At 40.8% G+C, this 11,703-nt stretch overlaps 1 protein-coding gene across 2 annotated transcripts in view; it reads left to right on the top strand.

The window, feature by feature from the left end:
- The window catches only part of SPOCK1 (SPARC/osteonectin, cwcv and kazal like domains proteoglycan 1), a 495,139-nt gene that overhangs the window by 321,673 nt on the left and 161,763 nt on the right, over positions 1-11,703 (top strand). For both annotated transcript variants that reach the window (XM_019535134.1, XM_019535135.1), the window contains one exon: positions 8,351-8,483. In XM_019535134.1, coding sequence (XP_019390679.1) covers positions 8,351-8,483 — 133 coding nt within the window. The remainder of the gene's footprint in view (positions 1-8,350; positions 8,484-11,703) is intronic.

Genomic DNA, 11,703 nt, shown 5'->3' on the forward strand with positions numbered 1-11,703 from the left:
TTATGCAGCAAAATTATACAACTAGTTAAAGCCTAAGTCCATGTTCTCTGGTAGGCTGTCGTCTCGACATTAAACTCTTATATTTTTTTATTTTCTCATTCCATATTACGTTTACAAGGTTTTAAATTTTGTGCTTTTCTAAACAAGGTTGTCTCTCAAGTACATCACAGTTCATTTCACGGCAGCTTTCCATGGAGACTCCAACTGTAGGGAACTGGTGACACCAAAACGTGGCTCCGATTCTTGTCCTCTGCCTGATAAATAAAAAAACGAACAGGAAATGATTTTTATTCAAGGGGTTAGAGATTACTAGAATCTTCCATATTTATTCTGCACATAAAGATACTCCAGACTCTCTACCACATTTTGTGGAGACCGTTCCACAACGTCTTCTGTACCCTCCACATTGTAGTAGTTGGTGAAATCTGTTTTTTGAAGCTTAATGAAGGGTGATGTCTATTTAGACTGATCCTGTCCATAGTAGAACTGGTCAGACAATTACGTTTCTGTTCCCTTTTGCTGTTTGTAGTAGACAATTGGATTGACTTGCGTGTGTTTTCCTTGTGATGCTCCAAAACTTTACACCAGTGCTCCCACTGGTTTCTAGGTTCTCTATTCCCAGGTTGCTGTTTTCTTCCCCTAATGATTAGCAGTAGGCCCATTCAGCTGTGAATCTTAAAGCTGATTAGAATCAATTAAGTTTTCAGCAGAAAGGAATAGCCAGCACATTTGTCCATAGGCAGAATGATTGGTGTAGCAATACTTATTCCCAGTGTTTGTGTATAAGCCCTTCCGCTAAGAAAAGATTTGCAGTCTGCCAGTTCACGGTAGCCAATATTCTTGTCTGGGTTTTAATTCGTTTGTTTGGATATTTGATGTGTTCTTAGGGGTTATAGAATTGAAAAACATCCAAGAATCTTATCAAGCGTTTCCAAGAATCACCACTGAAAAACGTCCGCTTACTTTTGAAGGATATGTCCTATCTTTAGGAAGTGAGTAGTTACTGCCATTTTGATGTAAACATGAGACGGACTGAGTTACAGTCATTTCAAAATATCAGCTTCTGCTCTTTGGTTGAGCTACTGACTAAAATGAATTTGACTTTCCTCAAGTAGAATGACATTGCATGCTATTGCTTCTGACAAAACCTTACTTTTTAAATAATATATTTGTTTTTGAAACACACATTAACCCCTACAAGTGAGAATGCTGCAGCTGTACCATGAACTGAGCCACAACTGCAGCAGCAAGCAGCCCAGGAAATTTCCTGCGTGCAGCCACCTCTTCATTATGCATGTTAAACAAATTGCTATTAAAATGCTAAGTTGCATTTGCTGTGTGAAACAATGAAAGGCTTGGAGATTCCTCTATTCCTAAAACTCTCTCAATGAGAGAGTAAAAATGGTCTCAACATCAGAAGAAAGGGAATCTTCAGGAATATGGACCTAACCTGAAAATGAGCTATCGTAAAGGAATACAGGGGAAGGCTACAGATCTAAATAAAAGTAGTTCAAAATCAGCTACACACTAATAGTCATTACAGTGGATAGGATAAAAGCCTACTCTTGCTTTCACACACAAGAATTGTCAGTGACTTCAAGGCAGTTCTGCAGAGAGCAGAATTTGACCCTAAGGCTATATGAGTTTCTATCATTCTCAGTAAACTGGGAGAAAAAACCCCTGGACTCAGTGAGCTGCTGAAGTGACTTAAAATGAATGAACAAATTAAATTATCTCTTTTTCTGATTGAGGATGAGAGGGCAGAGAATATTATTAGCCCCAGAGGAAATCTTACTTTAGAAACTGACCTTAAAATCTGAACTATGTCAGAGATGAGGAATGGAGTGGGGTGTGCAGGGAAGCCAGGCAAAAAAGGGACAAGCAGATGTTCTTGAAACCTCTTGATCTTCCAGAGATGTCTCATGACCACCTTTGGAATGGCATTGGTGGACCAAAATCAGATTTTTAGTACCCTGCATTCAAAAACATCTGGGTTCATTAGACTCCAGCCTAGCAAAATATTTAAGACTGTTTAAGCAATTGAATTACCTCTCTAACCCCAACAGGTTGAAGTGTAATATTGAACATGTGCTTAATAGTTTTGCTAGAATGGAACATAAAGTGTTAATCCTGCAAATAATTATGCAAGTCTCCAGTTGCTACCATAAATTGACCCATATGGACTGCTCGCAGTAATAACATCAGGCCCATGTTGGAAGGCTTTGCAGAATCAGGATCAGGGTGTTACTCTAAATTTTAACTGGGGCTGAGAGTGAGACTAATGACCAGTGAGACTATTCCAGTCACAACTCAAAAACTTTATTAGGAAACATAATAGCAAAAACGTATTTGTATTAATAAAGACAGTGCTTACGTAGCCTTGGATTCAAGGGGGGAAAAGGTCCACTGGTCAGGCTTCTCTGTGCCCTGGGGGACTTGTGCTGTTTTGGTTCCTCTTTTTTGCTGAGCTTTGGAAAAGTCAGAACCAGACTTTATGCTTAACACAAGAATTTTCCTATATTTGGTTATGCTTTGAGGCTTTGCCAGTCCTTTTTTGCTTCCTTATGTTTTGTTAATACACCTTATCAATCACTGTCTACAGTGCATGCTTTACCTACGTCATTGCTACATAGGTCCAGTGTAGGTCAGGTTGTAACACATAGCCTGTTACCCATAGCACCTGCTGCAAGGGCCTGCAATGCGTGTATGGCCTTCAAGTGTGTTCCTGAAGACTATGCAATAGAGTAGCAAAATGGGATTTTGAAAAATAATGTAGTCAGTAGTATGAAAATTCATAAATAAAAAATCATGGGATATTAGTATTCAAGCTTTTTCAGCTGTCATTTATGAATTCCATTTACTCCAGAAATAGACATTACCTTGAAAAGTTTCTATTCAGCAACAAGTATAGCAAAATACCATAGGAAGCTTCCTGTGGGTGTTCAAAAGCTAGTCTTTTTAACCCCATGAGATAATATAAATGTCACATATGAGATAACATCCCCAAATAGACAGACATAAAGGAAAGAAAACCTTTTTTTCTGTAGGTTCTGCTTTCTGACGGATCATATTTTGACTCTGAATTTGTATGCAACTGGAATTGGGCAGGGTTGCTAGATAAAGGTAAATGAATGGGGTTTCTTGTAAAACTGAAAAGACAAAAATCTTTGTAACGGAAACAGCTCCAGAAAATGAGATATTCATGACACTTTTGAAGTTGATAGAGCATGATACATGCTACTTAATTTTTGTGTAGAACAGGGTAATTGTTAACAGCAAGTCACTAAATGACGAAATACTAATTCTAATAGAAATAAGTATTAAATTTAAATTAATATAATCTTGAACCACAAGTGATAAAATTACCTACATTTCCACCAAGTTTCACTGTTTTCTTTGAAATTACAAGTGAAAGAACTGTACACAATAATTTTAGTTAAAAACTGCCACAGACTCTCCATGCAGCTTTAGCATTTCCTTAATTTGGAGATTCCAAGGTGAAACTGCTGATATAAAATAAAAGAAGTTAAGTCATACCTAGTTTGAACCTTGGAAGGCAAAATTCATATTGGCTCATAAGCCAAAACTTAGGCAAAATTTTTGTATTGGCTTCATTTGCTTGAATAAGAATTGAATTAAGTCTTTTTTAACATTTTAAAGCTGAGATTTTCAGCAGCAGCTGGATGACAAATTCCTATTGAAAATTTCAGTCTAAATCATAAATTTAACTGAAGAAGAACATTGTGCCTCTACCACCACATCCAGAAAAAATCCAGACCACTGTTCACATAGGTGACTGATAGGGGGAGCATGGGGGGGCACATGCCCCTCCTGACAGGGCCATCCCCCACTGCTGCCACAGCCGGTGGTGTTTGCGGGTGCTCGCCAGCCCTGTCCCCACCACTGATGCTGCCAGTGGCTTCTGTGGGTGCTTGCCAGCCCCATCCCTGATGCCAACGCTGGTTTCTGTGGATGCTGCCCACCACCCCCCCAGACTCAGGGGGCACCAGTTGCCCATGACTGTTCACAACTTAACATGTCTCCTGACATACAGTTCAATCAAAGTAAGAAGATTCATTCTCATTAACTCCCTAACTATTCAGTATGCACACCCTGTGCATACATGTGTCCAGGAAGAATTAAGGAGACTAAATGGACTTTGAAGTGTGTCCCAAAGATCCAACACATTTTGGACTTTTATGAATCAAAGATATCAGATATTTCTGGGGGTTCAAAAATGTGAACCTGCTATAGAAAATATCTGGCATTCTCTTTCAACCTGAAAGTTGGTGGCTCAGGTACCTCAAGTCACCTTGGCTGCTAGATCCTAGAAAGGAGGACATATCTAAGGTAGGTAGCTCTAAATTCAGTAGAGTTTTATATTACACCTGAAAGAGAATTAGAAGCTAATCCCAGCTACAGAACGCAAGTGGGAGTCGCTCCTAAGCAAACACAGTTTTACTTCTGACAAGTTGTGCACGTTCATGGGGGTGTAGAAAGAGCATCTGATCCAATGTATGAATTAATTGCCTCCAGGGAGAAGATGGATGGAAGCTAAGTGAAAGGCTATAGCTGGCAGGGAATGAGTCATTCCTCAGCCTTAACTCTGTCCAGTTCAGACTGCAGACTAGTAGAAGCAGGCAGGGAGCACTAAAGCTGCTCAAAGGAGAGGAGATTGTACCACCTGTTTATCTTCCATTCCTACTCTTCACATGTTTTCCCAGCACACACAGATCTAGGGTCCAGACTGGTTTGGACCTGGGAATTCAGAACGAAACCAGCGTACAACCTATGGGTGCCTGCATTTGAAGAATCTAGCCCATCTCTGGTAATTAGTAATGGCAACTCCAGCAGACATGATGGGTATTTGAATGCAGTGTTAAAGTGATTGAAGTCGTTTGTGAGACCTTCAAGATAACAAGGGAATTCTGACTTTGACCGTAGGCTTTCATTTTGGTAGTTTATGATACTGTGACGAGGTTCTTTCTGTGGACACAAACTTCCTAATAGTACTATTTATCACTGTGACAAAGGTTAGTTTAGAAGAAAACTTGAGCCAAAATGAAAGAATAGAATTTTTATTATTTTAAGGGCTGTGTGTGACATTATATCAGAGTCTGGATTGAGTAGCAAATTGCAAACCACAGTGAAATTGCTTTAAAAATGTAGCCATATATATTTTTCTAAAACTGTGATAAAGTCTTTCAGTGATGCCTTGAAATGCATTTCTAGTTCAGCTGCTCTTTGATGTGTTTTATATGATGGTGCAGAAACAAGGTGGCCTGATGGTGGTTATTTTCCTTCATGTCTGCAATGAAACCAACCCCTTGCCCTTACCTAAGCTATTTTGACATGTTAAAGATGAGTATGTGTGGCCAAAACATGTCTGCTTCATTTATAACAACCCTTGTTTGTTGTTTATGAGGGAAGCATTTCATTGGCTTACAACTGTATACTTCTGATAAGTACTTCATACAGTGCACAGCAACAATTTTGTGTTCTTTAGTGATTTAATACAATTCTTGAAACACTGACGAGGCTTGGGAATGCTCACAGTGTCCCCAGGGTATGGGTTCTGTGATGACAGTGATAAGTTGAGTTGCTGTACTGTAGCTGGATTTTTTTTTTCCATAATATGAACCCCAAATTTCACACCTGATTTTACATGCACACCTAAGTCTCCTTTTGAGTTCATACTTACATATATATACAGTAGCCATGGATTTGTATAGTAGGCAATCGTCAATCCACTGGATCATAGTGTATGTGTAAGAGGCCTAGTCGCCAAGACCTGTGACACATACACCTTGGCAAGAGTCTGGAGGCATGAAGGCTGGCCATGACCTACCACCCCTCGTTTAAACCATCAAGACAAAATCAAAAGGCCAAACTGAATTCAGACATTCAGTGCCTCAATGGTTATAGCCTCTGCCAGAGAGCAACAGATAATGGCTGCTGACTGCCTAATGCCTCAGCAAGGGTGTGTTTCTATCAGGGTGATGGCTCTTAGACTTTCTCCAGCCACCAGGCAATGAGGGCTAGGGTTTTGAGGCACTCTGTACTTGCCTTACTCTAGAAGATGCAACGTTGTGGTGTTTTGTGGGAGCAAAATAAGGCTAAATAACCAGCTGGTCACCAACATGTTCAAGTAAAGCATCTTTTTTATTATTCCCATGTGAGGTAAATGAGCATGCAGAAGTAGCTGCAAAAGTATACCTCTCTTCTCTAATAATCAAGTTCTGCAAGCCAAAGGGAAATTAGGAAAGTGACTGCTGTTATTAAGAGCTGAATTCAAGCTACACAAGAAGTAGGAAGCTTGTCTTCATGTCACAGAGGAGTCCACACCCAACAGAATATTGAAGGGTCAAACAAATCAGATGTAAGTAGGATGTTCAGCCAATGAAAATGTCCTGACAATATCACATGTAGCCAGGACCCTGAGATTTAGCCCAGTTTAAGATATGAGTATTTGTTTTCAAAGTGTTTTGCCTTACAATTGTTCTAATAGGCTTGGGACAGAAATTACACATAAACCGGTATATGTGATCGTAAACTGGTTCAGATCTGTAACACAACAGATGTTCAGTGCACATAAACCACTTGCAAAATGGCCAAAACCAGTAACCATAAGGTAAACCTGGATGGATGTAGTATCGGACTTAACTGATTAGGTTAAATCAGTTTATTGAACTTCTGTCCCAGATCCCCTCCAGATTTAAGTTAACTCACAATCCCCTAGCATCCCAGGATGCCTTGCACCTCCCCTGCACACCCCCCTCATAGGGCAGGTAGGCTAGCCTTGGCCCAGTCTGTCTTCTCCACCTGAGCAGCAAGGTGTGCTCTAGCAACCCCCAGCTTCTGACCTGACCATGTGGCTGCATTTCCAGTGGATGTCTGTTCACTTGGTTATTGGTTCAATTTACACAGCTTAAACTAACCTGCAAATATTGAATCGATTCAGCCTTAGGCTTTTTGATTGTCTGTATTTAGCCAGCAGGGCTGTGCAAAACTTTGGTCACTGATTCGATCCAGAGGAGATTTGGCCCAATTTGGCAGCTGAATCTCCAAATCCTAATCAAATCAGGAGACCCATTAATCTCTCCAAATTGAATTGAAAGCCTCTGATTCAATTTGGAGAGACTCGGAGAGATTTGACAGCTATAGACACAGTTTTATATGTTTTTTCTACGTACCTCGAGTTACCAGGCACAGCTTGTGAACACTGAGATGGAGGGGCAGATGAAGCATTGCGCGGCAAGGAGGGGTGTCCTCCATGTGCTTGATGGGAGACCTGCCCTTCCCACGGCTTAGCAATTCACACCTCCTGGGTCTGTCGGGCACCTCAGGTCCCCCCATGGCTGATTGCTGAGCCAAGGTCTGCGAGAGGGTTCCCCGCATGCTTAGCAGTGGACCCAGAAGTGGTCTGGGTCTGCCAGCAAATGCATGGGGATGCTCCATCTGCCCCACCATCTCAGCCTTCATGATCTGTGCCTGGTACCTCTAGGTACATAGAAAAAATATATAAACCTGTGTCTATGGCCGAATCGCTGATTCTCTGAATCAGAATCGAATCTTCAAATTCACATTTGGCCAAATCGAATTGGGACAGTGATCCGAATCAGCGAATCAAATCCCTCTTTCCCAAATCAGGCTGAATCCAAATCAAATATTGCCCCCTTCACACAGCCCTATTAGCCATATACTCTCAACCTTAATTCTGTCATTAGAGTCATATTTAAGAAGTGTCTAATAGCTTCAGCTTTATATAATCACGTCGGCCTCATCTGACTATAGATGGCTTTGTGTAAGTTATTTATCCAGTCTACAAGAGATTCTGGAAACCTAGCTGTTTTTGTAAACACTTTTGCAGACCGAGTGGGTTCTGTTTAGATGTCCACCTGCCTGATTTGCAAGTGTAGCCAGGTGCAGAAGGACATCTAAATCTTCCCTTGAACCAGCACCTTTTTTAGGCACAAGACAAGGCAGGACTGAATATCAGGCACTGTTCCTCCATTTCTTCAATTTATAAGATAGATATGACAGGATTTATTTTCCTCCTTTCCAAGAATGTTGTGAGGATTGTGTGATACCTATAAATAAAGTTGTTTGACGTGAAAAAAATGTAGTTGCCAAGTGTTATTCATACAGTACAATACATGAGACTTAGAGAGAATTATCTAAGCATTCTAAAGTGTCTCCTAGAATAGATCCTGTTCTGGGATAGAAGCATATATAGTTAGAGACTATATTCAACTTTCAAAATGTTAAATTAATATAGGAAATAAAAGCCAAGCTTGCACTCCTGTTTTATATAGGCATGTTCCAACAATAGGTGTGTTTTATTTTCCAGCCTTCGGCAAAAGAAAGGAAATCTGGCCCAGAAACATTGGATTGGACCAGCTAATATAGCCAAATGCAAGCCGTGTCCAGCGATGCATGGCAGCCCTGTCTGTGGTTCTGATGGACATACATACACTGCCAAGGTAAATCCTTTTTGCAAATAGAAACTGGGTGATCAGCCAAGTTACCACTCAGAGAAATCACAGTTTTAGCAAATAAGTAGTTATAAAGGAATTTTAGATACCAGTGTTTGATTTCAAATGATGTATTTCTGAATATAAGCATATGCTGATAACTTTACACTTCAAATACTTCTGGAAAACAGCAACCTCTAATTGAATGTACCATTTCAGGAACCTCTTAATTTATGCTCCTCTTACGTTTTAACTTCCCTCCAGTGTAGTAAAATTCTTTAAAAATTGGCAGGGAAATATGGACTTGCAAGTATAGCATTTTATGGGTTAATAGCATAGTAGTTACTAAGCTTCGGTATAGTATTCATTGCCAGATTTGTCCTTGGAACGGCAATGTAATTTGGTAATAACATCATTTTCTGACTGATTTCTCATTGCATGGATAATGTATTGCAGTCTATTTAAGTCCCAGTATTAATACTCTTGTGTTCAATATACAGCATACATTATACCTTAAACAAGATACTTCCATACCTCAGTGGCTTTAAATTGACCCTGTGGTATATTGAAAATACGATTGCCTTAGGGGTTGATTCAATAAAAGAAGCCAGCGCCACAGCCATATTTAATTCAGCAGTCCAAAGCTCACATTGTCAGAATTAAGCTTCCTGCATTTCATATAGTGCAGTGTCCTATGTTTATACATCATGCTCCAGGCACTGCAAATTATGTCTGGGGAATGGCTCTAACATCTTTGGGGACAGATCCTTCTCTCCTAACTACCAGAGTGAGTCTTGACAGCCGGTAGGCCAACCTTTAAATGTTCAAGATGACCCCCAAAATAAGAAAATCAGAAAATCAAGCAGAAATGCTTGAAGTGTAGCAAAGGAAAACAGGGCATAGTAGTATAGATCAGTGAAACTACAGCTTGTATTCTCTCTGTAGCACCAAGGGTGAAGTGTTACATCCTTTAATATACACAGTTACAGATAATAGCATGCACCATGGCTTGGGCATCTCAAGCACAACAAGCTATATGGCCAAAGGCAGAAACTCTCCTTTCTATCTTGATCCAGTGTGATTTGCAATCATATATGCGGACAGAATGAATGCTCTGACCTGCCTGCTGAACAAAGTGCTTGAAATGACAAGCTAAAATTGGTAACCCACCTTAGGCATCACATAGAAACTTTCATCATTAGCTGGGTGGGGTAGGATAGTGCTGTCAAAGCTGTACATGACTCCCTGATATTTGGGACTGGATCATGTAATGGTGGATTTACTTGAGAAGTCTCTAGTAAATACCATTTTTAACACCAACAGACTCCCCCTATGCCCGAAGAAGGATGTTTGCACCCAAAAGCTTGCAAAGAGCAAAATTTCCAACTATTTAGTTGGTCTAATAAAAGATACCACATCTACCAAAAGAACCTCGTCTTTCGTTGTATGTGCATTCATACTGTTTTTGCTGGCTTAGCTATATCTCTCAGCCAGCGCTCTGGATCTTTTATTTGCTCTTCTGATTATCTTTTATCATTAGCTCCAAACATTTTTTGATACAAAACTGCCAAAGTCGTAGATTCTCTTAACTGTTGTGACTAAGCTGGGAGTCTAACAGCTGTAATGAGACTGTCAAATGACATCTCTTGTTGACATGTTGTTCTGTGAAAGACATACCTCTCACAAGACTTCTTTTGTTGTGTTGGTTGATAGGTATCAGACTTGTGCATAAACACCTCTAACTCATCTTTATCTATTGTCTGTTTAGTTACCAGTTGCTCTTGTCTCTGCCATTGGAAGATACATAGCTACGTTTTTGTCAGACTTTTCAAATGAACCAACTACGTATGGTATACAGCTCTGTTAAAAAGTTGCATCGTTTTTCTAGTCATTGTCCATATTTCCTGCCATTTCCAGAGAAACAGTAGAATAGTAATTGTGATAGCTTGCATTATATACCGCATCACAGAAACCTCATATTTTTCATATATTGTACATATGGTTGTTGTTCTATAATTTGGCTTTGGACTGAAATCTCCTGTGCCACAATCCAAAATCCCTCCACAGCCATGTCAGTCCTATCAACCAAATGCATATGGGTTTGACCTTTATTCATCAGGAAGAAGATCCATTGTAGCAGCTCTTTACTGAGTAGCTCTTTGCAATACGCTGCAACAGTATATAGCTGTAATACATCTTCTGACATGATGCATACAATTATAGTAGGCCACAGAGCATTTTGGGTTCACTAGGAGTGTCCTTTAAAAGTTCTGCTTTGTTGCCCTTTTTTTCAAGGACAACTTTTGGCAAATAAATGTCAAACTGTTAAAAAGAGCAAGCGGAAAATTAGATTTTCCATCCTGGGGGAAATTCTGATATTTTGACATCTGTTTTCATTCAGATTCATGATAAAAAAGAGAATATCAAAATAGATGGTAGAAAGTTTTGGAAAAAAGTATCAGAAAATGCAGAAACATTGTTTTTCAACTCTGTTTGACATTAGCCTATGTCCCCCTCACAGTATTTCAAGAGAATTATGGTCCTGGTGCTTATTAGGCCTGTGCAAAGTGGCTAGTATTCGCTTCAAATTTGTCCGATTCGGGAGACAATGATTCGATTCAGTGATTCGAATCACTTTCCTGAATCAGTTTGGCCAAATTTGATTTGGAGAGTCAGCCACAGCTGAATCAGCTGAATCTCCAAATCACACAGGCCCCATCCCCTGCCTGCTCTCAGTGGCTGCCCCACCAGCCCCAGCTCCCAGCTCTTGGGGGAAAAAAAAGCCCCCACTCACCGGCTGCTGCCAGGAGGCGGGGGGGGGCGATCCTTGCTGCCATCCAGTGCCCTATGCCACATGGGGGGCTCTGCCATAAGCCCCCTGACCACTGCCCCCCCCCCGGCTGCCTCACCCACCCCAGCTCCTAGCCCCTTAAAAAAAAATAAAAAACCCTGACTCACTGACTCCTGCCTAGTGGACGACAGGTGATCTCCGCTGCCTCCCACTACTCCGTGCTGCATGGGGGACTCTTTCACGAGCCCTCAGAAGCCCCAAGGCTGTTGCAGCAGCCGGTGAGTCTGGGCTTTTTTTCTTAAAGGACTGGAAGCTGGGGTGGGCAGGGAAGCTATGGAGGGGTTCATGGCAGAGCCCCCCATGTGGTGTAGGGCAGTGGGGGGGGTAGCAGAGATCACCCCTCCTGCCTGAGAGCACCTGGCGTTTTTTTTAAAAAAA

The sequence above is a fragment of the Crocodylus porosus genome, unplaced genomic scaffold (assembly GCF_001723895.1).
Source record: "Crocodylus porosus isolate Cpor-Errol unplaced genomic scaffold, CroPor_comp1, whole genome shotgun sequence".
Classification (NCBI taxonomy): domain Eukaryota; kingdom Metazoa; phylum Chordata; order Crocodylia; family Crocodylidae; genus Crocodylus; species Crocodylus porosus.